Source organism: Pyxicephalus adspersus, chromosome 3 (assembly GCF_032062135.1).
Source record: "Pyxicephalus adspersus chromosome 3, UCB_Pads_2.0, whole genome shotgun sequence".
Classification (NCBI taxonomy): Eukaryota; Metazoa; Chordata; class Amphibia; order Anura; family Pyxicephalidae; genus Pyxicephalus; species Pyxicephalus adspersus.
The window spans coordinates 65,089,751-65,116,872 of record NC_092860.1 but is presented as its reverse complement, the minus strand read 5'-3'; the positions used below and the strand labels follow the sequence as shown (position 1 = coordinate 65,116,872).

Genomic DNA, 27,122 nt, shown 5'->3' with positions numbered 1-27,122 from the left:
ATCTAACACCGAGAGACTGTATGGCTTACATCAAAATCATTCAACAAAAGCCTTACAAGGAATATTACAAGTCTTGCAAAAGAATGGAAAAGGTATTTCAGGTCATTTACAAGATATCAAAAGAACTCTATTTTGCACATTTCCAAAATCCTCTAGAAAATATTTAGGTTCCCCAAGTAACCAGGTAACAGTTATATTCAGGTGACCTCAGGAACTGTTACCAAGTATTAGAAAATTAGCATGTGTACCCTGAATTTCAGGGTGGGATCATACATATGCATGGTCTCAGTAATCCTACACATCCAACGCTGTATAGGACAGGATGATGGGTGTCTGTTGTTTGCAAAATATGGAAATAGACAGTCTGGCTGCTGTCCCCAAATGTGTAAGGACTGAGCATTTATATGTCTTTAAAGAGCAAGAATTATGGTGCAAAAGGAAGAATTCTGGTTTATCTGGGACCATTGAGTTTGTACATTTCTGTGAGATCTCAATCACCAGTTACTTCTAAAACTTAACTAAGGAAGTTCCTTAAGGTACCTTCTCTGTAGATGTACAGCAGGAGATATGTATACAACATGGTTCAAACTGAACTGTGTAATCTGAAGTACACAAAAACATGATGGTATTTGAAACACAGTTCATTTTTATACAGGACAAATCATGTGAAGCTTCACCTTTTTATGTCTAAAATGCACGCTCCAAAAAAAAAATGCAGCCATTCAAATTGTATACCTAATTTGTTTGAGTATTTTTTGTTCCTTTATTTTTAAACATTGAAATATGTAAGGTTAAATTTGAATATTTCCTCTGGTCACAGATTTTTCACATTATATAATTACCTAGATTGTACCATACATCCATCTCTCCACTCAGTGTTCGGACCTCAATAATGGTTTGGCCCAAGAAATCATCTGACTCCCTCTTGAACCTCTGCTTTACTCTTGATTTTATGTCATCATCCTCATCCCATACACGAACTTTGATTCGATCTGAAGAGTTGTGACACTCACTGAAGATTTAACATATTTTCATGTCACCAATCCAAAAAAAACACAACAAAATAAAATTCAACAATAAGGCCACCCAGTAGTAAAACAGAAATAAGTCAGAAGTTTGTTTTAAATGCTTTAAATTGAGACAAATTTAATCTGATTGCTTGCTATAAATTACTAAATTTTGCACACCATCATTGCTTTTTACACACAAAATTCTTTTTTTGCCAAATGAATGAAGGTACTAGATTTATGAGATGAATTATATTTTGCTTGAGAAGGGCACAAAAGTACTTTTCTATTTTGTCATATATGAAAAAACATACTGCTTTAGTTGAGACAAACTTACAAATGAAAATTCTCCTCCCAGACCGGATTAAGGTTTCCGTATATAGTTTTAGTTCTTTTCTTTGTTTTCCCAACCTGTACAGTAACATAGGGATCACTGGAACCTGTCTTGTCCTTGGCTTGCAGACCCTGTGCACATACCACTGTAATGTAGCAAGCAAAAACAGTTAAATATACTTTATTGGAATTATACCCTAGGTGATAGACAGCAAAAAACTTCTATAATTCTATATACCCTTACATGGGTCAATCTTTTCACCTGCGGATCCTGCTTATATAACATTGTATGTTGTAAGATAGGAACACCTACAGAACACCTCTGCTATTTTCTACTTTTTCTTTGAATCAGAGATACCTGGGAATATTGATAACTGGTAATGTGACAATACAGGCAGAGAGCAAGGGAAGTTATCAGCTCACTAGATTTCTTTCAGAAATGTTTATTAAACCAAAGAAAAGAAGGTTTTTTTGAACTTACACACACCCATATATCCTAAATAAAGCCTAATTTACTTGACAAATATTTACAACAGTGCTCCGATCTTTATGCCTAGAAGACTTTTTAATCAATTTCGGTTTCTAGGAGTATTCCCACCTACCAGTAATGCTGATTTTTGCAGACCACTTGGATGTACCATCAAGTACACTCTGTTTTACAGCTTTGATTTGATGAGCATGTGTGGCTTTGGGAACCCCAAAAACTTCTTGGATAAGTTCAAAAATCTCTGGCTTGTTCCTTTCACGGATTTTCATACGATCTTTCAGGACCATGATGATATTATGTGTGCGATCTTCTGCGCCGTGCTTTGAGCTCTTCTCTGCCGCCCCTGTAAAAAATTAATACAATAGGTATCATTATAAAACTCTAATAACTGTAGAGTCATTAAATATAAATTATAAATCACTCATGCTTATATAAACCCTGGTAAAAAAAAATCCCTGAGGTTCAATTAGATTTTCTCACCTGTTTGCCATAGTTGGCTTTGCATTGCCAAATAGGAAATCATTAAATTAATGTCAATGTGAGTGATTTATTTCATTTTTGCGAACGTAGTGCAGAAGCGGGGTAAAGGACACAATTAAGGGAATGTAAATTAAGTCTTTAATGTGTATCTGTGTGGGATATTTTTCTTTTAATAATTGAACACAAGGAGCACATGTATAAGCAGTGAATGTAGCATTCACCAAATATTAACATCAGGCGAATATTCCCTGTGCATGTGTTTGAAATGACAGAGAATAATTAACCACCTGTAAATACCAGGTGAATGTCATATTTACTAATTTATAAATATGCACGATTGAAAGCTAACAAGATCATGCAAAAATGTGTAATTCTCAGTGCTTTGAAAATAAATTATAAAGCTAAAATAGTATTTGCATTGAAAAAAAGGTTCAATTAAAATGTCTTTTCGTCTAAGTGGGTATTTCACCAAATTCACAAAGAGGAATAATCCTTGCAAAGGGATGTTCACTATGCTAGGTAAACAGCCTATCCTTTAATAAATTAACCCATGACTCCTGGGGGGCGGAGCCATCACCGGTGGCCGCATCTTATCGCAGCTCCAATGAGACTAGCTCTGAACCTAGCTGCCATCCGTGAGTGTTTCCCCATGTGCGCTGCTGGCGGAGCGCAGGGGTGTCATCTCGAGCCTGGAGTCAGTGCTCGTAAGACGGCAATGAGTAGGCGGCGGCCATATTGGCTGCATGGCCAGAGGACTCAATTGATTTTAGTTCCTTTCAGTTTGCTACTGTGGCTGTTTTCTGCATCCCTGCCTATTTTTCCTTGCAAGGTGGTAGAGTGGTGGCGTGTTTTTTCATTTATGTGCGGGTGCTGCCTAAAAACCAGTTCTGCTTTTTACTGAGGAACCATAAGTCCCCTTGAGGAAGCTGCTGGATAAGGCTTCATGCAATTTGCTATTGTACTGTCCTATTGCCGACAATAATTCTGCTGGTTGGCTGGTTCTAACTTACTATTGCTCATTGCTGTTTGCTACTGGACTGGCTAATTATACGCAGTGCTTCATCTTCTGTACAAGTACAAGCACTCCCTGGAATATTTTGCTCTCAACTTGACATACAGAGTGGTGCTGTGCTTTTTCTCAGTGGGCTCATTATTGGTTACTACTAGTTGACCTGGTGCTGCTGATAACCCCTCTACTGATCGCTCTATATGCCACAGGGATACTCCTGTTTCCTAATCACTCTGGGGGATGTACAAGTATATTACTCGCGCTACCCCTGGCACAATGGGCAAACGCAACAAAGCAAAGGGCATAGTACATTCTCCCGAGCACAACACGGCAGCTAAGTCTCCTACACAGTCCCATGGGGGATGTTCTAATCTGCGGTTTTTGAGAAAACCAGAGACTAATATCATAAAAATCTCCTAAAATTTATAACAGTCGATCTGATGCAAGCTCTTCACCTAGAACCCTTTTCATCGCGCATGAGTGAACGTGTGCACCGTATTGGCCTGGGGACGGTATCTCCAACGTTAAGTCACATGCAGTGATTGCAAAATTTTTCTATTACATGGATAAAGAACGCATCTTGTCTACCTATAAGAAAGCCGGTTCCTTACAAGTCAACGGTTACAAGATACTTGTCACTGAACAACGACAAGCTTTTTCTTCTGCTTGCAAGTTCCTAATTGAACAGAAAATACGCTTTGCCTTGTTATACCTGTAGAAGCTCAAAGTTTTAGTCAACGGATCTGCTCTAATACTGGATGATCCAGAATCTGCCCTATCTCATTTGCAAGAAGCCCTGGCATCACACAATACAGATGACTCTCCTGGACTGTAACTAATGTTGATTTCCTGTTTCCTTGAGAAATATATTTGAGATTACTTATTATCCTTGAGGCTCACATTGATGTCTATATTGAGATGGTATAGGTTAGGAGTGTGTATTTCTGCTGTCCTTTAGTTGCTGATGTTGGTTCCCTTACTAAGAAATGAGGTTGCTGAAATTACTATATACCATTCTCAGTGAACATGTTTGAATTTGGTTAACAGATGGTTCAAGTTTGGTGCCTTCCCTTTTACAGGGAATGAAAACATATTAGTTTTTTTTTACAGAAAAAAAAGGAAGGTTTACAGTATATTTTGCTTGGACCCTAGTGGTCAACCTTTGCACTTGTGGATACGCTCTACTGCGATTCAGATATTGACTTGATTCTATTTGCTTGGAAACTCAAATTTTAAGGTTTTCCATAGAAAAGCTAGCCTGGGACAATCCTGCCCATTGTTTAGGTATTCAAACCGGTGGGACTTAGGATTACATCGGTACAGTAGGATGGCTACCACGACCGCAGCACTTGATTTCCCCTTGGCGATTCAAGAAGAACTTAATATTAATACTTGGATCGTAGGGGGTCTCAATCACCATATTAAGTGGCGCAAGGTGACTTCTCACCTGCGTTCTTTTCTGCCCTGATAATATATTGTTACAGGAAACTCATCTTAATGGAGACACTTTGCGTCTCCTGGGATCATGGGTGGGCGAGGTGATTGCGTCCTCCTATTCCAAAAAAAAAGAGAGGAGTTTTAGATTTTTAGGAAAACCCTTGACTTACCAACAGGATGATGTACAAGTGGATCCGAATTCATGCTATTTACTAGTAAAGGTTATAATCCAAGGTACCACTTATTCAATCCTTAACATTTAAGCGCCTAACGATCCTAATGCCCTTTTTTTTCCTTCAAGTTAAGGAATTACTCCTATCCAGGGATTAGCTGAACCTAATTATAGGTGGGGATTTCAATTTTGCCTCTGATCCATGTGTGGATAGATGCGAAACGCAAAGGATTCCCCGCTCTAATGTAATAAAAGAATTTACAGAATCATTATCCCCTCTGGATCCCTGGAGGACACATAACCCCGCTCAAAAAGAGTACTCCTGCTGGTCTAAAGTTTATAAAACTTTTTCCTGCATTGTTTTTTCTTGGCCCTGGATACACTTTTTTTATAAAATCTCTGGTATTGTATATCATCCAGTTTTTTATCTGACCATGCTCCAGTGTCTATGAAACTGGAATAACTGTATCAAACCCACAGATGGTGCTTTTCTACCCATTTAGCATTGTCCCCTGCATTTCAATCATTTTTAGTCATATCTTGGGCTAACTTCCAGGATGACAATATTCAACACTGGGACGACCCAGTGCTTTTATGGGAAACTGGAAAAGCGGTTATGAGAGGCATGATCTCCTCTTACGTAATTAGGCAAAAAAGAGAGAGAAAGAAACTGTGTAAATCACTGTATGACAATGTAGCATCAGCTCACAGAGCGCTTGTACAAAACCCCACTGATATAAAGAGACAGGCTTGGTTACAGGCAGCAATGGTTTTAGATAACCACTTAGATACCATTGCACTACTTCGAGAACGCCACACTAAATATCATTTTTATCGATGGGGAAATAAAATGGGCTTGCTTCTAGCTAGGCTGGCAATGCCCCAGAAGCCTAAACGTCCTATTAATACCTTAAAAGATCATCCGCATTTTTTAATTGTTTTACAAACAGATCTACTCTGCACCACCCCCCTCTGAAGCTGATATTTCAGCATTTTTACAACGCATTGTCTGTGGCTCAACAAGAACAGTTAAACGTTCCTATTCAGATTGAGGAAATTGTGAGAGCTATTAAAGCCTTTCCTTTGGGTAAAACCTCAGGTCCAGATGGACTGCTGGCGAAATTTTTTAAACTGCTAGACTCTTACCTCTCACCATTATTGTTGGAAATTTAAAATGGCATTTTAGAAAATCAACTATCTTTCTTGAATTTCACTCAAGCATACACCTCCTTAATTCCCAAACAATTTCGGAACACTGAGTGCCCCTCCTCTTAGAGGCCAATCACTTTACTTAATATACCGACTATAAAATACTAGTGAGAATCTTGACAGCTCGTTTACAACCACTGCTGCCCACTCAATTAACCTCCCATCAACTGGGCTTTCTCAAACACTGACACATTGCAATTGGTATAGGAACAACTATTGCTGCAACTACACTTCCCTATAGCAAAAATTGTGTGCTTCTGAGCCTTGATGCTAAAAAGGCATTTGACAAGATACTCTGGCCTTGTTTACAATTATTGTTGGATCACAGACAATTCGGCACCCGATTTCAGATGTACATAACATTTATATATAACCATCGTACAACTCCCTCTCCCAATGAATGACGCGGTATGGGTGGGCTGTACTACACGCACCGCCACTCATTCCAGCGTCACCAGGCCAGCCCCCACAGGCATCCCTACGTTGCCTATGTGCACATGGGTATGTGAGAGGTCCCTAGGATGCCGTGTTCTTAATAAGAAGGGCGCCACAGGAACCACAAACAAGGCTGAACCCAAAGAGCAAACAATCACTTCCAGCATCAACAGGAGGAACATTTCATATATTGTCATCTCTGATTTCTATTGAATATAGTTTACTATGACTATGAATAAAAATACTTAACAGAAATTTTTCACGTTTAGTATTCACATTTTGGAAGCCTATTTGGCAAGCTTACATTGCTGATTACATCTGCAAGTGAGCGTTTATCCTCCCTTTTCTTGAAATTGAGACCTGTTTAAATTGAGCTACCATCTAGCAATTTCCTAGAAATAAAGTATACTTCATCTACAGGTAGGACAGCAATTTTTATTTTTCAACCTTACCTATACACATACTGTATGAATCTATATAATTACTTAAACCTAATATCTTAAATTGTAGAAACTATATTAACACAGGGGACTCCACCATATTACCCTATTTTCCCAGAACTCTTCAACAGCTTATTTAATTCCTGGGTTTGCTTTATTCTCCTAAACCATATGCGAAGTAAGTAATTGTGATATTTATTCCCATTTTATGTATATTTTTGAAACTTCATTAACTTGAATTTACTCTATATATATATGACCTATGTATATAGTATATCTTCTCAAAAGATATATCTACCTATGTAACCTTTATATCTATCCTACTTAACTTAACATATTATATTTGTCACACTAAAAACTCTTTTACTTGAATTGAATTGAATGAAACTATTATAAATATGATCTTTGTACTGTTTAACAATGCAATATATTGAACCCTTACATTTATGTTTGTAAATTTAGACTACTTAAACCCTTTGCGTATACATAGAAAGTTATTTGTTGACCTACTACTAACCCTGAGGAAGCCCACAATGTTGAAACGTGTAGGGTACTAAGGTTGATACGAATGGGTTCATACTTACTTAACCATATTATGGCGATGTAAATGTGCTTAAAGTCAGTTGAACTTTGTATAGTGCCTCAGTAGGCCACAACAAAACCTTGTATGTATCACAAGAAACTATTGTGACATACAAGTAAAAGGATATAAATGTATTTGTTTGTTTTTTTTTGTGAAATTTGTATTACCAATTATAATTCTAATACTTGTGCCGAAAACACCATTTTTTCTGTCTTACATTATAAACATCCTACAACTCATTTAATAATAAACAACCAGCTCTCACAGCCTATAGCTAATAATAGTGGAGGGAGACAGGGGTCTCCCCTATCCCCTTTGTTATTTATTTTAGCATTAGACCCTCTATTGCGTTTATTGGAGGCAGTTTCTAATTTTTCTGGTATAAAGTTTGGCTCCACGGAGGTTAAGCTTAAAGCTTTTGCGGATGATGTTTTGCTGCTCATTGTAAACCCAAAGGTTTCACTACGTTCCATAATGAACACCTTTTAGGACTTTCAAAAATTTTCAGGATACACTATTAACTTTGACAAGTCTGTGGCCTTTTATTTTTGTCCCAAACATGGGGCCAAGATGGAGTACTCTGTTTCCTTTCCAATGGGCAAAATCCTATTTTAGATACTTGGGAGTTTTTATCCCTAAAAATCCTGCTAAAATTTACACTCTGAACTTTACTAATGCTATTGATGCAATGAAAAGGGACTTTAAGACTTGGTCCTCTCTTACGCTCTCTTTCATGGGTCGAGTGACACTCATTAAAATGGTAACTTTCCCAAGGTTGTTTTTTTTACTTCAAGCTCTTACAATTTTCTTGTCATCTCCTGTTTAAAACAAATTAACTTTTTATTTCCAACTTTGATCTGGAGCAGCAAACATGCTATAGCTAGCTGCACTTTATTACAACAAACCATGAATAATGGTGGGTTAAATTTACCCGATTTATACAACCAAGCAGCATTACTAAGAATTTTAAAAGACTGGATTCACGGGACAACATTTTATACAAACCTCCAGGTAGATTTTTCGCTCTGCACCCCATGGCAATCCTGCATATCCACAAAGAACTTCTCCCGGAGGAGATAGAAATTAACCCATTATTCTATTCTGTATGGCTTTTATGGCACTCCTTGTGAAAGGCAGATGGGCTTAATGCCCAAACCTCCCTCTATCTGCCCGTCAGGTAATGGGTAATTTATACTGGGATATTTGTCCTCTCTACTAGCGAGGTGGGCCGGTAAAGGCCTCACCTCTGTCAGACAGTTAATTTACCCTAAGACCCTCAAGGCATATTCTTTTCCAGAACATAAAAAAGATTCCTGTTCCTGACAGAGAGTACTTTCCTATTGATTCAAATACAGATGCAGCAAATATAGCTAGGCGTTTGACTCTACGAGATTGGGACAACCCACTGGACAGGATGGTATTGTCCCCACTCCCAACTCCCTGCAAAAGGACATCTCCAAACTATTTGAATTTCTTAGGACAGACTTGGAACCTATTTCCCGAATTTTTCATAAGAATTATATTTCACCCCCAAAGAGCCCAATATATGGGCTTCTCGGATGATGGCACTTGTTTTGAAAGTGGAGGCGTCTACATTTTACCACAACGTTTGGGACTGCCCTGTTATCAAGCAGTTTTGGAAACAGGTTGTGCTATATATTCACAGATATCTCCTAAATTATATACAATTCACTCCTGAATGGGTTATCTTTGGTTTAATGGAATTGCGTGGGGTTGGGTTTGCAAGGGGAACAAGACGTTTAGCACAGTTACTATCAGCAGTTGCAAAAAAAAATATTCTTCATTGTTGGTTAGATGATATGCCCCCAACTATGAAACTTTTTTTTAACTAAATTACATGAATTATTTAAAATGGAGTGGACAGAGGCTGCACTTCATAAGGAAACAAAACTTTAAATTTTTTGAAACCTGGGAAGGTTTTATTGATACGTTAAACACGCCCAATAAAAAGAAACTATACAACTGTTTTCGCCACACAACATGGTATCTGGAAAGAAAATTGCTTAATGACCCACCTATAGTCTTATGATGTTTATTGTGAGTAATTTCAAGAACACCATTTTTGTATGATTAGTAAATGCTCAACTGAATTGCACAGATATATCTGAAAACTCTGTTTATTACAAATGACTGTACTGTAACTTCCTTTGTAATTAAAAGGTTACTTTGTTTACCCTTGATTTTCTCTTTTTTTTCTGTATACTTTTTCACAGAGTTGTATGTTTTTGGTTGTTTACTGTTTAACCTTCATTATTAAAAATATAAAAAAAAAAAAAAAATAAATAACCAATGACAGCCAAAATAACTTATACAAATACTTATTTTGAGTGGGACTCCTTATTTTGGGTGGAGAATAGAAATATGATTCAGTACATAGAACAGTACATATATTAATACACAGACCACTTACTCTGTAGACAATCAGCATTTAGGAGGTCCTGGCATTTTTCATGGCACTTTACTCCACATTCTGTGCAGCGCATACCCTGTCGGGCAATTCCCCACAAGAGCCCTTCACACTCATAACAATAGGTGGGTGTTGTGGCAGTCCACACCTCAAAGTTGTGGGGAGTTGTGCTGGATATTGGATAGATTAAAGCTTGAAGGGCCTTCTTGTAAACATGATTTTTCTGTTTAAAAAAAAAAATTCTCTGACATTACCACAAAGAAAGTCTACATCAGCAAAAAATTTATAGTACTTACTACTTACTATAAATTTTAATTTATAGTACTTACTAGCTCTTCATTATTTAAAGTGCTTGTTGCAAGTGCAGATGTTATGCCTGCTTTACGGGATTGCACCAAGGACTAAAAAAAAACATATACATTAATAATAAATAGTTATTTTGATACCAAATATTTTAATAGCAACATTTCTTTAAAGTAAACGTTAACATTTTACAAAATAGTTACAAAACAAAAATAACAATTACATTTTAAATCACAGTAATTGTTAATCCAATTGTTATTTCACCAATATGCTTCACATTATATCGCATCCCAATATTACCAATAAAGAATAAAAAATATGGTTCAAGGGACTTTCAGGCATGTATATTCTCATATCTCTAGTATATATTTTCATAAAAAATGACAACTACATTTTATTTAAAAAGTCACAAAAAAATATACAGTTACTACACAAAAACTTGTAAATAGTAATCTCCCCTAAAGTCACTGTTAAAAACCTTTTACTCACAATTATAGTGACAACATTGTTTATTTTAATAGAATGAAAAGGAATAATATAAAAGGTTTTTGGGAGGAACTTTAAGGAGATTTCTATTTATACTTGAAATTGTAATTAAAGATATAGTGCACACAGAAATAACATTTGGATTGTTTTGAAATTAGTGTAATGATGAACTTGCAATAAATAACCAGCTTCACAAGAAAATATTTGTTATTGAAGGAGATAATTTCTTATTTATGGATTGGTCTCATTTATACTTGGTGGTGTTGGCTCTGCTTTTTTCCCCTTGTCCAATATTCAGTGGTGTGTTGAAAAGGGAAGAAACTATAATTGTTGTTCCTGATTGTGGGAACTGGTTTTCGTACGTGCATTTAATCAAAATATTCTCTTATATAAGATATGTTTATAATAAACAAATATTTGATTTTGATTCTATTGATAAAATTCCATACCTCATGGCTGTTTTCCTGAAGCAGCAAATAATATATGTGTGAAGCATGTTGAATTGTATTTTTATGTGACTATTTAAATAAAATATATACTGGAGTTATGGGAATATATATGTATGAAAGGTGCCTTGAACCACTTTTTTATTCTTTAATACATTTTAAATCAAACACTTTTTACTAACAGCTTACTGATACCAATTACATAAGAACAAATGTATCAGGAGAGATTTTAATCAACAGAATTCTGTAAGTGCACTATGTATGCTAACTGTAGGCCAGCATTCTACAGTAATATTAAATTCCAACCAAATATCTTTCATTTTATTTTGATTAGACAGATAAAGTGTTCTCAGTGTTCCAATGAAAGCTATGTTTTAGATTTTTTGATAAAGTATCTAATTTACCAATTTTGTTGGTGTTTTTGTTGCTTTTAAAGATGTTTACCATAGCTTCATAATTTGATAGTCACACAGATAGACTGAAGAACACTCTGATGGGAATAGGCCTAAAAACCTAAACAAACTTTTCAGTCACACCTGTTACAAGCATAGAGATAACTGCATAGCAAGTTGTGTGTCAATTAGCTAAACAGCTGGGATTAATACTCATTCTGGTTCATTTTTGTACAACAGAGGAGTGTTTTTTTTTTTGTTATATTTAACAAAATGTTCACTTCCTATTTTTTTGTACTTCTAGGAACATTAAGCACATAAGTAGAACTATTTAGACGTCTAAAATACTAGGTAAACTAAGGTCAACCTTTATGCTTCAGTTTATGACTAACTAGACAGACTTAAGAGATCGCAACCGCATTATCCTTCAATGCAAACATTATGTACTGTTTTATTCCTTTTTTAATAATTTGGTTTTATTATCATCCAAAAAATGCCTGTTCAAATTTTAAGTGATAAATAAAAGAAATAGAATAAAAAGAATAAAAATTACCATTGCCTTTACAGATGGGGAAAGCATGGAATAAAACAAGAGAAAAATTAATAAAAAAAAAAAAAAAAAAAAAAAAAAAAAACATCTTTCTTGTAATTGCAGATAAAACTTACCAAGTCGCTGACAAGAGGTATAGGTTTTCTTTTCCGTATGTCCGGCATACTATCAATAATTATCAGACCACCAGCAGGCCTGACAGTGAGCAAGGCAACAAGAACAGATTGCATAAGATACTAAATACAGAAACAGGGCCAACCAGTTAAGTATTTTACGTTTTTGGAAGCCATATAAAGGCATTGATGGCTTTTATGATATTCCTAACATTTAACTAAATAGAGATCAATACTCATGAGACCATTTACACATATATGTCTTTAGCTGTCTTTTTCTAAAGTGCAGATTAGCATATGAGCTTCTTTTATACAGTTTTAAAGATATCACAAAGAAATTTTTTTGATAGTTTCTAACATACTTATTTTGACCTTTGCCACATCCAAAAAAAAAAAAAAAAAAACAAATATGCCTGATTACTGAATGTTTATTTCAAGGAAAGGAGTTTGTTTTAACTACAGGCAATCTTTGGAAGATTCTCACTGTCTGACCAGTGAGTGGGATCCATGAAACCGTTGCTTTAGGTTCTTTGATGCATTGATAGATTACAACTAATTATATGTTATGTATTGAGTGTAGATCTCAACCTACTCCTGAAGAAGTGAACTGGTTCCACGAAACGCGTCAAGCAAGAAAGAAGATTGTTTTTAAGTAAAATTGTATGGGAAAATTTGCCTTAAAAGTCCTAAATTTAATGAATATACCACATTTAAAATTGTATTTACAAACACATAAAGCATATACATACTATTTTTGTAAAAAGGGCTATAAATCACTGATCAACTAACAAACATATGAGACTGTTTATCCATAACATATACACAAAGATTTTTGGAATTAATTTTAGTTCAGTAGATAAAAAAGACACTGTCTTTTGACATACCCATCTTTAAACCACAAAGATTTTGACATATCTCCACTGCCTTCACCTCTTGCCTGCAAGAAAAAAAAACAATCTAATTTGTGTCTTCATTGTTTTGGCTTTCTTTTTAATGTCAAACTCCTTCTTGTCATGTTTTATCTGGTGATAGCAACAAGGTTATCCGTGTTGGAAATACTCAAATGGTGGTAATTTTTTCATTAAACTATAGATATGAAAGAAAATAGCTCTTTGGTCACATTCAGCACAGGAAAGTGTACCTAAAATGTACCTGCAGTAAAAATGGCAACTGCTTTAAAGTACTGGATTGCCATATGTGAGAAAATCATTCCTGTGGACACAACCACTGGGTCCATGTATGTAATGCATGCTAAAAGAATCATTTCTATTTGCATATAGCAACCAGTCAACCCTCAACTAGTATTTCTGTGATGAATGTTTGGAAATTAAACAAGGATTCAGATTAATCTCCTGTCAAGTAGAAACTTGTCCACAGGACCACCGATGAGTCCTTGACGGGCAATTTATTTCCCTCGTTTTGGCTTTCAGTCCTTTTAGGTAAGTGGCAGGGCACTGGGAAAGGAGAATAGGACTAGTATGCAACCATTGGTTGCATGTGTGATAGTGAGTCTTCCAAGGTCCTGGGCTGTGGAATGAAAGGGAATGTTGGGTGGACCTTTTTATTTCACCCCAGAACCTACCAAAGAGAAAACACTTTTGTCTTCTGACAAAACCTGGTACGTAATGTTTATCTGGGCTAGCCAGTAAAGCTTATATTCCCTGTGTTGTAACCTCACATCAGAGTTGGAATCTATGTCTGTGTTTGATATGAACTGGCAGCAGGAACCTGCAGAAAAGCTTAAATAAGCTATTGCGGGACTTTGATACAAGCTGAAGTAAGCATTCTTTATGTTTTTGTCTGAAGTTTTGGACTGAAAGATAAAAAATGGGGAAAATGTAACCCCTGTCCAGAACCCACTCCTGCAGTCCTGTACCTATCATAGATTTAGACAATGTGAAGAAGGATAAAACTCATGTTAGCTTTTTATTGATTTCTGTGTTTTTACTGGGAAAGTGTTTTTGTATACTGTGACAATCATGTTAGGAAGTGATGGGAAATTCCAGCAATAATGGCAATGTAATAAGCATTTTTTTCAGTGAGAAAAGTTTAAAACTCTTTTTTAGGAAATTTGCCCCCATATATTGTCCTGAATAAAAACAACTAAAGTGACAAAACGTTTTACAACAGAAATGGAGACAATTTAAACATTTCTAAGAAAGATTGTGCCAGTTAAAACAAATCAAATATTTCCAAGGAAGTAAAATATATAGTGTATGGCCAGTCTCAGCAGGCTTTTGTTTGTTCCAGAATGTCCTCCTTTCCCTAAAAACTTATTGGGATTACAAAAGCAGGTAAAATGCAGGTCTATTATACCAGAGATTCATCCTGAATAATCACAGAGGAATCTCAAACTGATGCATACTGCATTTTCAATAGAAGCATGATGACAAACCTTGATAGCAAGGTGTAGTGTGACGTAATATTTCAGTTAGGGCCGTGGAAACATAGATATATAGGAAATATGGATAAGGGCATATTTAAAAGTTAACAACTTTTCTTCAACTATATTTCTGCAAATAAACGTAAAAACACACAAACTTATACCAACATTGCATAAGACTGTATTGTATTACACACACACACACCTAATGTATTACATACAAAAACAATCACTCACATGCTGCACATCAAGAAGGAATAGAAAAACAATAATAATAATAATAGCAAATGAGATACATACAATTATACAGGACATACAATGCTATATAACAGTTAAGCTACAATCATTATGCTAAATTATTGATATATTTATTTTATATTACTGGTATTTTTATTAAAAAAAATAATTGTCACACAAACAACTTAGTTACCTACGCTTGGCAGATGGGCACAACATTTTCTAGCAATTATTCACTTAATACTATGACTTTTGCTTAGTGGGTGACATGCTATATTAACTAGCATGCATAACATAAGCAAAACATATGTTTCATAACAAGGAGCCTATTCTCAGGGTTTGTAAATCATAGTCTTTAATGACTACAAGGTGGTCAATAATTTTGTTCACTTCATCCCTACAAGCTCTGTGAACCTTTATTTTGTAAAGTAACTAATAAAGAACAGTCCTCTACTCTTTTAAGAATTCCCCCCAATGTCTGTTTGACCTTTGAGTTTGTAGACATAGACAGCATTTTTTATTCAACAATACTAAAAAGGTAGTCATCAGTATGGATATGCTGTCTAGTAAATACCATATATTTGATGCAGAAAAGGTAGTACACCTTCCATAATTGCTCGTTTTTTTTTTTATACCCAATTGACTTCACAGAAATAATTGTGCAGTCAGATGTGTTTTGTACTAACAACCTGAATTCTAGACATATGGTGAAGAGAGGGATGGAACAGACAGGTTTATATAGGCAGAGCAAATATATTAAAAACTTTTAAGCTATATTTTATATAATATATTAAAAGCGTTCTGAGCTTTAAAAATTTTAGATAATCCTACGTTTAACAGAGTTCAACTGTGCTAGGTCCGTCTAACACAGTTTCACTCTGCTATGATATGTATAATAGGTGTCTCGAAATGTCAACATTATGTCTGTACCCGACGCGTTTCGCCCCACTGGGCTTCCTCAGGGGATTGAGAGACTATGTGCTGATGCATGGACAATAAAAACACAACAAAAAATTCTGGTTGCAAAGACCCAGGCTCCTAATGTTGATACTGAATAGTTTGGACAATTTTAGCCCCGGTTGTTAATTAGAAATAGCTTGATTGAGTATTGGATATTATTGTATTGTATTGTATTGTAGTATTGTATTGTATTGGATGAGGGTTGCCTCTTGATTGAGGGGTTATTGATATATGCCAAGAAAATCAATAAAATTCAGCCTTTTAATTAGTGCTATTTTGATGTGTTCCAATTGAGAATTACAAAATTGTCATACAGTCTGTACCACTTTTCATATACCGATCCTTGGACCTGGCATTTATTCTTCAATTGGTATATGTGATTTGATGTATTCTGCATACATTATGTCGCCTTATTTGAGTGATTACGCAAGAGATGGTATCTGCATATTTGGGTGCTTCTAAAGCCGAAACGGTTGCAGCCTTCCAGACAACCTGCATTCTAGATTAACCTATGCTGTTTCAGTAGTTGTACATGATTTTGACTTTGATTGGGGAGTTTATTAGGTGCATGGTTTGTAAAGTATTGCAATAATTATGTTTAAACTGTATACTTTAAAATACTTTATGCTATTGATTAAAATATTCTATTGAGCCTAACTCCCTTAAACTATTTCAATGCTGCTTTATTGTAGCTAATATTTTTGCTTCACACAAGTTAAAAAAAAAATAATTGTCAACAATAATAATTTATGTGTGTCCAAATAATTGGGATGTATATTTATAAAGTCTGTTCATATATATACATGCCAATTATTTGGACACACAAATTATTAATCACATTTTCCTGAGTGGTATCAAAAACAAAATAAATTTACTACAATTCAGTTATTCAATGACAATAAACATAAGACTGTCTAAGAAGGTGAATCCTTACGCACCATGGATATACCTGTCCCATTCTCAAAAAACAACTTGAGGTCATTATCACTGCTCACCTACCTGCACTGAATATCTCTGGCATCTTTGCATTGGACAAATTGCTGCTTGGGAAGAGGGTATGAGCAGGGAGGGGGCAGAGAGAGGGAGTCGTTCTGAATGAAAAAAAATCACAAAATGACACAAAATAAAAAAACAAAAAATAAAAAAAACAAAACATGAACATAAAAATACCACTCACGCTAGGTAACAAAAACATGACTGAGCTATGTCTAATTACTGTACAGTTGAGAGCAAAATAACATAATGGCACACACATTAATGTTAGTCCCGGTTCTACTTGCTGAGTTGAGTTGTTTAAAACATACCTCCTGAAGCTGAATCCGCACCTTGTTAAACGCTCTCAGCCAATTTGACTTTGCCCTTGACATCCCTGGGCTCTCATCTCTGTGATTTGTAAAGACACAATTTTAATACTGGATACGCTGCTTAAAATAACAAATAGTAATGTAAATATAGCAATAGTATTTTTTAGGATATGACTTTAGTGTTGCCTAAAGAAACTTACAAACATTAGTGCTTGACAGACATTGAAATATAGACAACATTATAACTTATTGGTAGTATGTAAGTTTTTTAATATTCACCTGGTTCGGTTTAATTTTATTATTTGTTCATGTAACAATTTTGTGCTACAAGCTAATATTTTAAATGTTTCTTTCAAACATGATATGTAACAAAACTATATATATCTCAAAATTCTAAAATAGAATCAAGCAATCAGATTTACAGAATAATTTACATTCAGCGCAAATTATGTAACTGCTCTAGAATTAGTACATAGCCTGTGAATTAAAGAAGGATTGCTTCTGAGACAGGCATCTATCTTTGTGATGAATTACATGTAAGCCGTTACACATTAACCTAAATTGTTTGTTTAGTGGAGATATTTAGAAAAGCTTCCAAGGAAAAAAATATGATACATGCTTTGAGCTGTTATTCCTATTCATCCTTTATTATTTGGCAAGTCAGTTACCCCAAAAAAGCACATGAATAATAGGGCTTGTTTACACCTGCTTCTAAACAATGTGGCTTTTAATTGCTCCTGGAAGCCTACACAGCTAGGCTTCAAGAATTGTTTGCCATCCAAAACCGCTAGTGTTAATTAATGCCTGCGCAGGTGTTTATAGGAATTTTTCCTATAAAAAAAAATGCCTGTAAAAGCATGTTTTGGGCTGGGGAAAAAAAGAAAGCCAGGTACAAAAGAAAGCCAGGTGCAAAAGGGAGCCATGTGCAAAAGGCAGTCATGTACAAAAGAAGGCCAGTTGCACAAGTCAGCCAGATGGCAGATGCAGGTGGTAATTTTTATTATATTATTATAATATTAATTTATTTTGTATTCTATTTTTCATCCTCACCCAAAGACGTGAGGTCCACCTTCAATTTTTAAAATGAGACCCACATGTGGGTCTCTTCCCCACATGATAGCCAGTGTGGTACGGAGCTTATTTGGAATCTAGAAGCTATCTTAGGGTGGGAAACAGCCTAAGAAAGGCAGCCACCTGGTTGTCTTCTGCACTTAGCTGCCTTTTATCTCCCCAGAGCATACACATGTACCCTGGCTGACTTCTGCAACTGGCCACCTTTAACACCTGGCTGCTTTTTGTATCTGCCTCCCTTTAACGCCTGGCTGCTTTTTGTATCTGGCTGCCTTTTGTACCTGGCTACCCTTTGTCTTATAAATGCTAATAAACACCATCTGCAAACGTCTAAATAAATGCCTACCCAGATTACATTGTTACATAGTAAGTTAGGTTGAAAAGTTCAACCAGTAGGGAAATAAATATGTCCCAGATTTAAAACCCTATAAGACATAGTTGGTCCAGAAGAAGGGAAGGCAAAAAATACAAAATACAGTTTGCTTTAACAGGGGAAAAAAAATTCCTTCCTGATTCCATGAGACCATCGGATGTTCCCTGGATCAACAGGCTCTGTTATCTTTACTTTAAATCTTTAATACCCAGTTATATTCTGTGCTTCTAGAAAAGCATCCAGCTTTTTCCTAAAGCAAATTGGTAGTTGCTGAAAATACTTTTTGAGGGAGCCGATTCCACATTTTCACAGACCTTACAGTGAAGAATCCCTTCTTTATCTGGAGCTTAAACTTCTTTTCCTTCAGACGCAAAGAGTGCCCTCTTGTTCTTTGTAATGATCTCAAGGGGAAGAGAGTTCTTTATATGGACCATCTATATATTTATACGGGGTGATCATATCCCCCCTTAAATGTCTCTTTCTCAAGGAAGAATAGGTTCAGTTCAGCTAATCTCTCCTCATAGCTGAGCTCCTCCATTCCTTTTATCAGTTTAGTTGCCCTTTCTGCACTCTCTCCAATTCCACAATGTCCTTTTTGTGAACTGGTGCCCAAAACTGGACTGCATATTCCAGATGTGGCCTGACCAATGCTTTGTACAGGGGCAGGATTATGTCTCCATCTCTGCAGTCTATTCCTCTTTTAATACAAGAAAGTACTTTACTAGCTTTAGATATTGCAGCTTGGCATTGAATGCTGGTATTAAATCTATGATCTACCAGAACCCCCAGATCCTTTTCCATTTCTGACTTCCCCAAATGTATTCCCCCTAGACAGTATGAAGCATGCATGTTCTTAGCCCCCAAGTGCATAACTTTACATTTATCTATATTAAATGTCATTTGCCACTTGGCTGCCCAATCAAACAGTACATTCAGGTCTCCTTGTAGAATATAGACATCCTGTGTGGACTTAATTCCATTACATAGTTTGGTGTCATCTGCAAACACAGAAATGGTACTTTTAATCCCAAACTTTATATAATTTATAAAGATGTTAAACAGTAAAGGTCCCAACACTGAACCCTGGGTTACACCACTAATGACCTTAGACCATTCACAGTATGAATCAATCACTACTCTCTGGATGCGGTCTTTAAGCCAGTTCTCCATCCATTTACAGATTGGCTTTTCTAAACCTATTGACCCTACCTTGCATATTAACCGTCTGTGGGGTACGGTGTCAAATGCTTTAGCAAAGCCAAGTACACTATATCAACTGCTGTTCCACTGTCTACCTGTTTACTTACTTCCTCATAAAAATGGCTTTCTTGAAGCCATGCTAACTATCACATAGTTACTATCACTTTTAATACCATTTTCTAGCAGAAAAGCTCCTCTATGTGGTTCTTTATCAAACTCTAGGACCTTTTCAACTATGGACGGTAAACTATCTGGCCTGTAGTTACCTAGTAATGACTTTGCTCCCTTTTTGAAGATAGGAACCACATTGGCCTTATGCCAATCCTTCGGTACCATGCCAGTGACTAAAGAGTCTCTAAAATTAGAAATAATGGCTTTGAAATAACTGAGCTCAGCTCTTTGAGGACATGTGAATGTGTTTATGAGCTGTTGAATACAAGTCTATGGAGATGTTTAGATGGCAAAAATGACCCTACAAGCTACATGGAGCTTGTAAACTCCAAACTCCTGCAAATACTTGCACAAAAAACAGACCCATTTGTTTTAATTTTAACTATTTTTTACAGGCTGTCAAAAAACACCTACAGATGTCTGAAAAAAAAATGGGTGTAAATATAGCCTCAGGTGTTTGGACTTCTGGTAAACATATATGTAATTTAATAATAAGTAATTTACATCATTTAGCACAAACTCTAAGACAGACAGCATTTTCTTTTGAGTGTAGCCAAATAGTTTAAATTCAATTTGAAGCAGCATAAAACATTTTGGTTTTCTATATTTTTTAACTGCAAATTCATTTTTACTTTTATTAGTTGTGTTTGCAGAAGACTTTCCTTTTTTCTTACCTCTCCATTAAAGGCCCCTGGACCAATAATACTGCTTCACTCTCTGGTGTAGCCTCTGGGGTTTGCTGCTTTTGAATTGGAATCCCTGGGGGTGTTTTCTCCTTACTTTCTCCAGATAAGTACAATGTGTCCTCTAGCTCATATCTTAATTTTTCACCTTCTTCTTCTTCTGGAAGCTCATCATCATAAAGATCCCTGTCTGAAAGTTGTCCTCTACTGTCAGGGTAGCCACCTTCATCATCATCATCTTCTTCACTGTATCCTTCAGGGCCCCCATCTCCATACCAGTTTGGGGAATCCTTTTGGTAGCTAACAGAACTATGACAGGAATGATATGAGTCTCTGTCCCGCTCTTCCTCTATTTCAGAACCCTGAAGGCTGTCATTTTCAGGGTCAAAATCATCACTTAGTTGTGTAGAATCTCGGCTCAGTTCTCCAGAGGAGGCATATCGACTGCTTCCAGTAGGACTAGAGAGATCAAAGTATGGAGCAGAAGAAAAAATAATTAAAGTACATCTCAAATCTGTCATTTTTACATTTTATAGACACACAATAATCAGACAAAATGCATGGGTATATCTATTTCTATTTTTTTTTATACTTAATCAATTCAAAATTCCTTAACAATAAATGAAACTATATCAAGGACATTTATCTGTATTCTATTTTGTTTTCCATCTGTATTAGTAAAGCATAATACTATGTGGTTAAAAAATGACAATTCCAATGGCATTCCTTTATAATCTACGGGAAATATCAAAATATGTATATATTTTACAATACAGTTAAGTACAATACCCTTTAAAAATAAAAAACCTTCAACAATAGTTAAAGAACTAAAAAAATACTAATAAATATAGAAACTTAAAATGTGGTTCATGTTTATTTTATTTATTTTTTTGTCAAGGTATAGATTTATGTATATCTCAAGCATCTGTAAGTTCATGGTTGACTGACTCACTAACTTTGATAAAAGTTTGTTTCATGCATGTATCTAAGGGTTTCATTTCCTTGCTTTAATCTGTATATTCAATTTCCTACAGTCTTCTTTATATTCTTTATCTCTCAGAGCCCGCCTGCTCTACTTTTATTGCCCATCTCCATATTTGTTCATACAAGCATGATCTGTGTTTCCTATAAACCAGGGTTTCTAAACCAGGTTTCCGAGTAACACTAGGGTTCCTAAATAGATTGCTAAGGGTTCCTTAAGCAATAAACAATTTGTGCCTCTCAGGTCAGTTTAAGTGACACCAATTATTTTTACGCGATTTGTAAGGTTGACATTCTTCACAGTAGTCAGCATATAAGAAGCATTCTTCCTACTGACCACAAAGCAAATTTGTTGTGATCTGTGGATATACTAATTTTAAAGGGGTTCCCTAAAGTCCACAAAGTTACTTCAAGGGTTTCTCAATGGTAAAAAGGTCAAGAAAGACTGGTTTGAACCATTAATTTTTATGGCAAGTACTGAAATTCCTTTTTCTTCCAGCATTCATTGGGACAACATAAAAAAGGATTGGGATACACAAAAAAGCTTCCCCAGCTAGTGGTGGGGAAGAGGAGGGGTGGAAACTCCACTCACAATTTACAAGCAACTGCCAGTAGTTTAAGTTCCTACACATTACACAACTTGCATACCTCTATGCCAAAAGGTAGTATTGGACCTGATTTATTAAAGCTCTCCAAGGCTGAAGAAGATACCCTTTCATCAGTGAACCTGGGTGATCCAGCAAACCAGGAAAAGATATCTTAAAAGTGTTTTGCTATTTGTTAGCAAATGTTTTCAATACAGAACCAGATCCATTCCAGGTTTGCTGCACCGCCCAGGTTCAATGATGAAAGTGTATCTTCTCCAGTCTTGGAGAGCTTTATAAAGCAAGCCCAATGGCTGAACTTGAACCAAAGGGGGTCATAGCATAGATGCACACCATGAAGTAGAAAGGCTTGGGAAAAGTTCAAAGATATATATTATTATCCCAGGAAGGCTGCACTGTGAAGAATTTCTTTTACTTTAAGTCCATTCTACAGACTGTTGCATACATCTTGGAAGATAAAAGGGTTTATCTGCTACACATAGGTCTGAAGATAATGTGAAAACAGAAAAACAGACATCATCTTTATCTCATTACTGGGTCAAACATTTGATGTGAATTTAAAGGCTTAAATGGTTCTGCAGCACTGAAAATGCAAATACTTGAGACAAACTTAGAATTATATTGTGCATGTGCGATTCTAAGTGGAGCATGCACATGTTTCCACAGACCAACGTGCATGTGCAGAACTCACAAGTACATTAGCAGGATTTTACCAGTGAGGTTAGATAAATAATGTCATTGGCAGTATGAGCTCACCATTAGTAAATCAAGCTCAGTGTGAATGTAATAAAGCAATGCTTGTTTATTCAGAATATAAAAGTTTTGTTATGCTGATCATACAGAACAATAGTAACTGGGTGCTTACTACTGTGAGAGAATTGCATGTGTGTAAGAATAACACATTTAGTTACGGTTCTCTGTTTATACAGAATTTTATTGCACCTAAAAGGTAGTGATGCGCCATCTAAATTTTATGTACTTTTAAATTCTGAGTACTTTAAAGACTGGTAAAATTTCTGCAGCCCTGATAAAATACCGTTGGGAAACCACATAGAAAAATGCTAAATTAGGTTATTGAAATATCGCTTTTAAAAAAGACTTGCATACCTCCTTGTGGAAAGAATGATAAAAGAAGCATATGTTACTTATTCCAATAAAAACATTGGAAACTCCCACTAAATCAAGTCTTTCAAGAATGATTTTTAGGGAATGGGCTAGTCCATTTAATAGCCAAAAATGTAACATTTCATTGATGTGCTGTTTTTCATAATTATAGCAACATAACAAATCACACTTTATAAAAACACCAAATTAACTTGAAGTGGGTTATAGAGGATCCAGCTGTATTTTTGTTTAAGATATATATATATATATATATATATATATATATATATATATATATATGATACATAAAATGTATGCAAAGATTTACTAGTTAAACTAGGACTGTATTAGTTGTCTTTTTTTTATAAATTTAAAAATTATTACAAACAACTGAACAGTGGAGCCCATATACCATAACATGTAGAAAAGTTATCAGTAAATTTATCAGAAAAAAAATGGATCATACACTGACCCCAACTTGCAACAGGAAAACCTTGAAGCGCGCATGCAGACAGATATACAAATACACACGCCATGACAGGCCAAGAATTACTTAAATTATTCTAAAAATTTCAGTAGAAAAACAGTATTTACACTGAACCTCATGTTGGTATAATGCAATGATTATAAGCCTAATTACCTAGTTCTAAAAAAATATTGTTTATTGTATTTTAGCAAACATATGCGATTACTTAGTAGTAGAAATATACTTTTTAGTCTTTACAAACTGTAGTACTTTAAATTGTGCAAAAATTGGAAAAAAAGTGCAACCATTCAGATTATTTTGGTGCACTGAATTCTTTCATTTCTTACACAACAGCACTAAAAGGTTTAATCTTGTATTAGATTAAATGAGCTATAACTCCGGATTTCACCTACAGACTCACTCAAAGCACTGGAAGAGATATCTGATATTGCATGCTTCTGTTTGGTGGGGGGGTTAGGGAGTTAAGGAACTACTCATCTCAGTCTTTCATCCATGTATAAATTTCATTGGGATTTCAGTAAAGAAACCTCTCTTACTTTGGACCATTTCATGTAGTCATGTTAAAGTATGTATTATGAAAAAATGTCTCACATTGCTCATCAGTTACACAAATGCACAAATCCTAGTATGTAAACACAGACAGCCCAATGGGAAACAAAAGTCTGAGAAAGAAACTCCAGGATTTTTATAGTAAACTTTATTATGTTTGTACCCAAAATAAGACATTTTCTGGATAAATATTAACTTGTTTAATAAATATTACAATTAGAGTATATGCAAGTGCAGACTATGCACTTGCACGACTATGGGTCGATAGGTTTAGAAAAGTGAATCTGTAAATGGATAGAGAACTGTCTTAAAGATCGCATCCAGAGAGTTGTAATTAATAATTCATACTCTGGATGGTCTAAGGTTATTAGTGGTGTACCCCAGTGTTCAGTGTTCGGACCTTTACTGTTTAACATCCTTAATAATGATATAGAGTTTGGGATAAAAAGTATCATTTCTGTGTTTGCAGATGACACCAAACTATGTAATGGAATTAAGTTCATACAGGATGTCTATAATCTACAAGCAGACCTGAGTGTACTGTTTGATTGGGCAGCCAAGTGTCAAGTGACATTTAATATAGATAAATGTAAAATTATGCACTTGGAAGCTAACATGCATGCTTCATACTGTCTAGGGGGGATACATTTGGGGGAGTCAGAAATGGAAAAGGAGCTGGGGGTTCTGGTAGATCATAGACTTAATACCAGCATTCAATGCCAAGCTGCAATACCTAAAGCTAGCAAAGTACTTTCTTTAAAAGGAAAAAAGGAATGGACTGCAGAGATGGAGACATAACCCTGCCCCTTTACAAAGCATTGGTCAGACAACATCTGGAATATGCAGTCCAGTTTTGGGCACCAGTTCACAAAAAGGACATTGTGGAATTGGAGAGAGTGCAGAAAGGGCAACTAAACTAATAAAAGGAATGGAGGAGCTCAGCTATAAGGTGAGATTAGCTGAACTGAACCTATTCTCCCTTGAGAAGAGACGTTTAAGGGGGGATATGATCACCTTGTATAAATATATAAATGGTCCATATAAAGAACTCTCTTCCCCTTGAGATCATTAAAAAGAACAAGAGGGCACTCTTTGCGTCTGAAGGAAAAGAAGTTTAAGCTCCAGATAAAGAAGGGATTCTTCACTGTAAGGTCTGTGAAAATATGGAAATCAGCTCCCTCAGGAAGTAGTTTCAGCAACTACTATAGATTGCTTTAGGAAAAAGCTGGATGTGTTTCTAGAAGCACAGAATGTAACTGGGTAATAAGGCTTTAAAGTAAAATTAAGAGTGACCGTTGATCCAGGGAACATCCGATTGTCTCATTGAATCAGGAAGGAATTTTTTTTCCCTGTTGAAGCAAATTGTACCAGGGGGTTTTTTGCCTTCCTCTGGACCAACTATGTTATATAGGGTTTTATGTCTGGGATATGTTTTTTTCCCTAGTGGTTAAACTTGATGGACTTATGTCTTTTTTCAACCTAACCTACTATGTAACTAGGTTAGTATACATATTTATCTGTTTAGCATATTCCTACAGAATCTAACTTTTTATCGTCTCTTTATATCAAAGGAAACAGGTCTCCAATCATTTATGCTTTTCTGTATTTTAGTTAGGTATTATATTAAACAGAATGTCTCACTAAAACAATAAAAATTCAATTTTTATTTTAGGACAAGTTTTGTTCCTAACCTTGATAATGTTTGGGAGAGTAGACTGCTTTGACAATTCTCCACATTTTGTAGTTATTAAATTTGAATTTTTTTAATATGTAGTGTTCCCTACATAACTAATTTATCAGGTTAAGATTACACTACTATACAAATTAATGTTTATATGTGTATATACTTGCAAATGTAAGTTTAATTATTTAAAAAATAAACTTGAAAAATTGATGGTGTTCACTTTGTGCAAGCTTTAGTAGGTTTGACAGCTGTAAATACAGATTTCACCTGAAGTCTGCTTATAAAACCTGGTATATTTATGAAATTTTTGATCTTCGTTAATAACCAAGCCAAACACAAAGCCTGGTTCCATGGAACATGTTCTCTGCTTACCTGCTCTGTACCCTTGGTTAATTACAGCCCAAAAGTGGTTTTTTTTTATACAACCTCTCCCTTTCTACTGGTTTCTACCCCTCCATTTTCAAACATGCCATTATTCTTCCTATCCTGAATAAACCCTCACTAGACCCCTCCATACCTTCTAGCTCCTGTTCTACCTCCCTCCTCCCATATGTATCCAAACTTTTTGAGCGCCTTGTCTACAAAAGACTCACGGATTGCCTGAGCACAAACTCTCTCCTTGACCCTCTCCAGTCTGGCTTTCGAGCTGCCCATTCCACTGAAACAGCCCTTACTTAAGTGGCCAATGACCTCATCAGAGCTAAGTCTCAAGGCAACTTTTCCCTGCTCCTTCTCCTTGATCTTTCCTCTGCGTTTGACACTGTTGGTCATCCACTTCTAATACAAATCATGCACTCCATTAGTATCAGTGACACTGCTCTCTCTTGGTTTGCTTCCTATCTGTCGGACCGCTCCTTTCAAGTTTCTTTCAATGGTAACTCCTCCTCACCGACTCTCCTCCCTGTTGGTGTTCCCCAAGGGTCAGTCCTTGGACCGGTTCTCTTTTCTCTGTACACCTCCTCTCTCGGTAGTCTCATATCCTCCTTTGGATTACAGTACCATCTGTATGCTGATGACACT

General features: G+C 35.7%; 1 protein-coding gene across 1 annotated transcript in view; it reads right to left on the bottom strand.

The window, feature by feature from the left end:
* Positions 1-27,122, bottom strand: part of UNC13A (unc-13 homolog A) — a 192,199-nt gene that overhangs the window by 98,395 nt on the left and 66,682 nt on the right. Inside the window, exons 10-19 of the mRNA XM_072404972.1 lie at positions 20,684-21,151; positions 17,195-17,273; positions 13,195-13,247; positions 12,314-12,392; positions 12,201-12,206; positions 10,350-10,421; positions 10,024-10,243; positions 1,943-2,170; positions 1,345-1,486; positions 843-1,012 (exon numbers count right to left, since the gene is read on the bottom strand). Coding sequence (XP_072261073.1) covers positions 843-1,012; positions 1,345-1,486; positions 1,943-2,170; positions 10,024-10,243; positions 10,350-10,421; positions 12,201-12,206; positions 12,314-12,392; positions 13,195-13,247; positions 17,195-17,273; positions 20,684-21,151 — 1,517 coding nt within the window. The remainder of the gene's footprint in view (positions 1-842; positions 1,013-1,344; positions 1,487-1,942; positions 2,171-10,023; positions 10,244-10,349; positions 10,422-12,200; positions 12,207-12,313; positions 12,393-13,194; positions 13,248-17,194; positions 17,274-20,683; positions 21,152-27,122) is intronic.